The sequence below is a fragment of the Epinephelus moara genome, unplaced genomic scaffold (assembly GCF_006386435.1).
Source record: "Epinephelus moara isolate mb unplaced genomic scaffold, YSFRI_EMoa_1.0 scaffold2579, whole genome shotgun sequence".
Classification (NCBI taxonomy): Eukaryota; Metazoa; Chordata; class Actinopteri; order Perciformes; family Serranidae; genus Epinephelus; species Epinephelus moara.
In genome coordinates, this window is record NW_026080182.1 from 1 (window position 1) to 6064 (window position 6064).

Consider the following 6064-nt stretch of genomic DNA (forward strand, 5'->3'; position numbering starts at 1 on the left):
TTTCCTTTCGGTTCCGGTTGAGCGGTAACCGGCCGCCCAGCGCCCTGGCACCTTTTTTCTTCTGCCTTTGGTGGTGTACCAGGGGCTGCGGTGTGCTGAGTGGGTAAACGGCGATTGATAGGTCAGGGTGCAAGACCCGCTATCTTCAAAGTGAGCGATTGAGTGTTGTCTAGTAGGCCGGTGGGCGTTAAAGATTCTTTGTAACGTGAGTGATACTCTGTTACTATATCATAGTAGTCCCTGAGGAGTTGGGATGAGAGCCAGGACTCGGAGTCCAGGCGCCGGGGCCGCTCTGTGGTCGGTGCGGGCAGCGGGCGTCGGCTGTGGTGGGCTAACGCCCTCTGCGGCCTGGCGCCTTAAATGGCTGCCCCCCATCCAGAGGCGGTACCTGTTGCGTAAGCGGAGGGGGATTGCCGCGGGGCACCCCCCACAAGGCGCCTGGATCCATTTGAACGACGGTGACGAGCGCCTTGGTGGAGTGGAGGCGGCTGGGCACTGGGACCCCGGGATGACACCCCGGCCGTTCCGGTGTCGGGTTCGGCTTTCACCTCTGCCGGAGGTGCAGCGTCACCCCTCCCTGAGAGAGACAGCTGGGGAGGGTCGTGGGGGCGCGGTTCCTCCGCCCCACGACCCTAACTCTTCCTCTGGCAGGAATGAAACTGGAAGGGTTTTGAAGTCCAGGACTGGAGGCGGTGGTGCTCGTGCCGGCCCGAGGAGGGGACGGAGGACTGGAGCCGGCCTGGGGGGCCTATCACCCTCCCTGGCATGGCGCCTTAATTCGTTCTCCCCCCTTCAGAGGCGGTACAACTTGCGGTCAACCAGGGGTGTGATCCTCCGGGACTCACCCTTGAGCACCCCCCCGCCTTCTTCGAACGTGAGAGTCAGTAGCCCCCGCGGTGCGGCGGCGGCCGGCGTCTGGGAGGCTGGGTTCACTCCCAAGTCTCTTAGGTGTCGCGTCCGTCTGTCATCATCGTGGAGACGAAAGCTCACCTTCCCCTCTATGGGAGATGGGCAGAGAGAGGACCGGAGGAGTGCGGCGGCTCCTTCCCCCGGTTCTAGCGTAACCTCTCTGCCGGCCTGTCATTACCCTAGCCACTTGTTGGCCAAGGCGACTTCTGCGTCCTCAAGCCAGGGATCTGGCCCAGATCCACTGGTAGAGAGGCGCCCCATGATGACAAGTGGGGTGAAGGGCTCCCATAGCCCTCAAAAACGCAAACAGCCCGTAGCTCGGCCGACGGATGGCGAGCCCACCGCTCGAAGACAACGACCAATGGGGTGTTTCGAATCAAAGCCTGGTTCCAGTGGTAGTGGGCCCACAGGCGTGCAGTCACCCCAGCTGTCTTCTACCAGTCTCGTGCGCAAATCAGGGGACCCAGTTGTTGCTGGCGTGGTGTCGTATACGGTCCGCCTGCCCGGTTTGGGACCGTGTGGGTTCTGTGGTAAGCAGCCGGGCACCGCTCTTGAGCTTGAGTCTCACCTGGGCCTGGTTCATGGGGTGGAGTCTGTGCTGTGGGCTTGCGGCAGGTGTGGGATGTCCCGACCTAACCGTCATCAGGTTTCCTGTCACTTACCCAAGTGTCGAGGTGGCCGGTTGTCGGTGGGCAGGTTGCGTTGCAATCTCTGCCCTAGGGTCTTTAGTTCGGTCAGAGGTCGGTCCCAACACAGGCTAAAAGCTCATACTGCTACCTACTTGTGGAACAAGTCGAGGTGTGGTGGTCGTCGTCGGGGCCATGTTGGCTTCAGGAAGTGGAGGCCTGAGGAGGTCAACGAGCTAACTCCCGCCTGTCAGGACATGCCCTCGACATCAGGGTCGGTGGCCACTGACCATGGCGGCGGGAAGGAAGGGAGGCATACTTGGCCACAGTGCAGAACTTCGAGAAAGGCCATTCGGAATGTGGGGAGACTTAGCCAATCGCAGGTATCGGAGGGCGTGAGTCCCAAGGTGCCGCAGCTTACGGTCGAGGACGCGCTTCGTGAGTGCCTCCAAGCTGCGGCCCTGGGCCGGACTGGTAAGTCTGACGAGGTCCCCATCACGGAGGGTGATTGCACTCAGGAAGCCATCACATCTGCCTCCTCCACTCTGATCCGAGAGGTGGGCCGGGTGGCGGGTGCTGGACATTCGGGTCGGAAGAGGTCTGCTGGGCGGCCGGCAATCGGTTCGGTCCGGCGGTGCAGGTTGAGGCGGGCTGCCCGCCAACGCCTGTTCCGCCTTTACCACTCGGATAGGGCCAAGTTGGCGTCTCTTGTCTTGGATGGGCAAACGGGTCAGATCTGCCCCGTCCCGCTGTCTGAGATCACTGCGGTGTTCGAGGGCAGGTGGGGTGACGTCCGACCGTTCCGGGGGCTTGGTTCGTCCTGCTGCCTGGGACGGGCCGATAACTCAGTGTTCTGTCATCTGGTGACGCCTCTGGAGGTCATGAAAAACTTACGAGCTATCAAGGGCTGTTCCTCCCCGGGTCCCGACGGGATAACCAAGCCCCTGCTGCTTGGTTGGGACCCCAAAGGGGAGAAGTTGGCACACATGTTCTCCACATGGCTGGTCTCGGGGACTCTGCCGGAGGTCTTTAAAAAGTGCAGGACGGTACTTATACCTAAGACCACGACCCCTGATCTGCTGGGGGACGTCAACCAATGGCGTCCGATCACTATTGGGTCGATGGTCTTGAGGCTCTTTTCGCGGATCCTGACGGTTAGGATGACGGCGGCGTGTCCTATCCATCCGCGCCAGAGGGGCTTTATAGCCTCTCCGGGCTGTTCAGAAAACCTGTCGGTCTTGGAGGGAGTAATGAAGTTGAGCAGGCAAGAAAGGGTCTCCCTTGGGGTCGTATTTGTCGACTTTGCAAAGGCTTTTGATACCGTTTCGCACGAGCACCTCCTGAGTGCTTTGGAACGGAAGGGGTTAGACCAACACATGCTGGAATTGGTCAGGAATTCTTATGAGAACTGTGTAACCAAGGTGCGATGTGCAGAAGGTGACACTGCTGACATTGCCATGAAGGTGGGGGTAAAGCAGGGTGACTCCATGTCACCCCTCCTCTTCAACATTGCTCTGGATCCACTGGTGCAGAGCCTCGAACGCGAGGGCCAAGGATTTGTGTCCAAGGGTAAATCCATCACGGCACTGGCATTTGCTGATGATTTGGTTTTGTTGAGTAGCTCATGGGAGGGTATGGTGGCCAACCTGGATATTCTGGAGTCGTTCTGCGAGCTTACTGGGCTGAGCGTTCAGCCCGGTAAGTGCCACGGGTTTTTTGCCGAGACGGTGGGGCGGGTGCGCAAGATCAATGGTCGGTCCCCCTGGCTGTTGGGAGGCGTGCCCCTTCACCTTATCGGGCCGGGCGAGGGCGTAAAGTACCTGGGCGTTATCGTTGACCCGTGGACAGGGATCGTCTCCAGGGATATCGGCGAGCGAGTCCAGCGGTGGATAGCTGCCATCGGAGGTACACCCTTGGGCCCGATCGAAAGGGTGGACCTGTTGGTCAACTATGCGCTGCCGAGAGTGATCTTCGAAGCCGATCACTGCATGGTGTCAGGCCCGGTCCTGACAGAAGTAGACACACGCATCAGAAGGGCGGTGAAGTCGTGGCTTCACCTGCCAACTTGTACAACAGACGGGTTACTATACTCAAGGAAGTCCAGCGGTGGACTGGGCATACCCAGGTTGACAAGGGTCGTGGCGTCTATACAAGCCCGGAGAATCTACAACCTGTTTCTCTCCTCGGATGAGACAGTCAGGTGGATTTCTCGTCGAACGATTAAGTACAAGGCTTTCAAGAGAGCTTGGCGGAGAGCTGGGGGTTCACTGGACGAACTCCCCAGCCTGAACCCCCCTGCGGAGGGGGGAGAGGTGGGGCCTAGCCCAGAGACAGGTTCCCCTGCGGAGGGGATCACGGGGACCCCCCGCTCATTGACGCACAAGAGGCGTTTGATCCCGTGCGATTGGCGCCAGGTCGAGTTCGACAAATGGGCTAACCTGAAATCTCAAGGGCGGGGCATTCGGATGTTTGAGGCTGATAGGGTCAGTAATTGCTGGCTAGTGGATCCCCACTCGGGGGGGTTCACTCCCGGCCGGTACATTGCTGCTCTTCAGTTGAGGGCAAATGTTTTCCCTACTCGAGAGTCGGCAGGGAGGGGGAGACTGTCCTCCGATGCTCTTTGTCGATACTGTCGGGGTTCTCCCGAGACCTGTTCACACATACTTGGGGCTTGCCCGAAGGTCAAGCTCGGCAGGATTCGAAGGCACCACAAGGTGTGTGATCTCATCGAAACTGAAGCACAGAGCTACGGCTGGAGTGTGATGAGGGAGGTTCGCTGGACTCTCCCCTCGGGGGGCATTCTGGCACCCGACCTTGTCTTCACAAAGGGTGATTTGGCACTGGTGGTGGATGTTACGATTCGGTACGAGCTAAATGATGACTCTCTTGAGGAGGCGCGGCTTGAGAAGGTCACTAAGTACCGCCCTCTTGTTCCTGTACTACTTCGGGAGGTGTCTACGGTTCAGAGGGTGCAGGTCATCGGTTTCCCTGTGGGTGCGAGAGGTAAATGGCCCTCGAACAATGATACTTTCCTGAAAACCTTGGGCTTGAAGCGAACTCGACGCCTGAGCTTCGCTAAACTCATCAGTCGCAGAACCCTCCTGTACTCCCTGGACGTCCTGAGGGAGTTCATGGACTGATGAGGGGAGGTTTGTCCTACCTCCGACACGGAAGGGGCCCCGCGAAGTGAAGGTCGGTTGCGGCGGGTTCCCCTAAAAGGCGTGTAGAATGGTGGTTCACCACCTAGTAGTAGAAGCCTCTGGCTGGTCTGCTTCCAGGAGCGGTTCAGCAAACGAGTGCACCTGGGAGCGGGGCGGAGGCTGGGTCGTCTTCCGGCGGCTAACAGGTGTTGGCCCGAGCCTGGTGTACTTAAGTGGGAACTGTTACGCGAGACGCAGGCTGGGCCGTCCGCCATGGCGGTTACAGGTGTCGGCTCGTACGCAGCATACCAGAAACAGCACTCTGTGTTCTGGGACGAAGGCTGGGCCGCCCTTCGGGGTGGCTACAGATGTCGGCTTGGTCATGGGGTGGTGAAAAGGTGTAGGCGTCCGAGTCGTGGAGGCTGGGCTGTCAGCTTGCTGGCGGTTACAGGGGTCGCGCCTTGGGCGATGCACTGATTAGTCTCTTGAAGCACGACGGGAGGGTCGGTAGCGGTGTAAGCCCTGATACTTGTACTGCGGCCTGTGCCCTCTCTACGGTCTGAATCACGCCCACCTCTGGTTTGGGATGGCCCCCGTTTCGGGGACTTTGCCCGTCACAGAGACCGCCGCGCATACCTGGTGGATCGGGACCACCAGGGACACTCCGGGTGTGTCCACCAGAAGACCTGTCGACTGCTGCGGGATGTAGTCGTGACGGTGACCCAGGCATCATCGTGGTTACGGGGAGGGGTGGTGGGCCCCGGGCCTCAGTGTTCTACGGGGGCATGACACCTGTTGAGCGCTGTCACATAAGTCATGCAACTCGCTCCTGACTACATCTTGGCGTCTAGGTTGCTCGCAATTTAAGCCCGCACCCAAACTGGACCGGCCCGAGGGGCGTGGAAGGGAGGCCTTTGCCGTTAGCAGGCTCTGGCATGGCAGACGGTCTCCGGTGGACAGAGTCTGGAGGGTCGGGGGGCCCCCTGGAAACGTCTCGCATGAAGGAGGAGTTCAGGGAGGGTGTCAAGAAGCTTCCCACCGGCTGTGATGTAGCTTTGATAATGGTATTGCGTGGGATGGCTCAGCCGTTCTCCTAGTGCACATGGGGCGAAATTGGTGCTTTCGGCGGCAGCGGTTGTCGTCATCCTCGGGAGCGGTCCCGAGGCTCCCCCACTCTGGATCTAGAGTGACTCTCGGGAGCGGTCCCGAGGCTCCCCCACTCTGGATCTAGAGTGACTTGGGGACCTGGGTGTTCTGCCCAGCCTCAGACCCTACGTTCGGGGGACATACAACGGACTGAAGACATAGTTATGTCCTACCCAGGCGCGGGCGTGCAATGACGTATGCCAAAGCGCTGGTAATGGTGGGACTGCCCTTGGGATCTAGGGG

The 6064-nt window shown here is 59.7% G+C and overlaps 1 protein-coding gene across 1 annotated transcript; it reads left to right on the top strand.

The window, feature by feature from the left end:
- Positions 1 to 6: 6 nt before the first annotated feature.
- Positions 7 to 5839, top strand: LOC126387169 (uncharacterized). The gene has a single exon (XM_050039720.1). It carries the CDS (start codon positions 254 to 256, stop codon positions 4673 to 4675), a length of 4422 nt encoding a protein of 1473 aa, XP_049895677.1. The 5' UTR covers positions 7 to 253; the 3' UTR covers positions 4676 to 5839.
- The last annotated feature ends 225 nt before the right edge of the window (positions 5840 to 6064 follow it).

Bases quoted from the DNA above. Each gene is read 5' to 3' on its own strand.
- LOC126387169 (XM_050039720.1), top strand. From the start codon at position 254: ATGAGAGCCAGGACTCGGAGTCCAGGCGCCGGGGCCGCTCTGTGGTCG.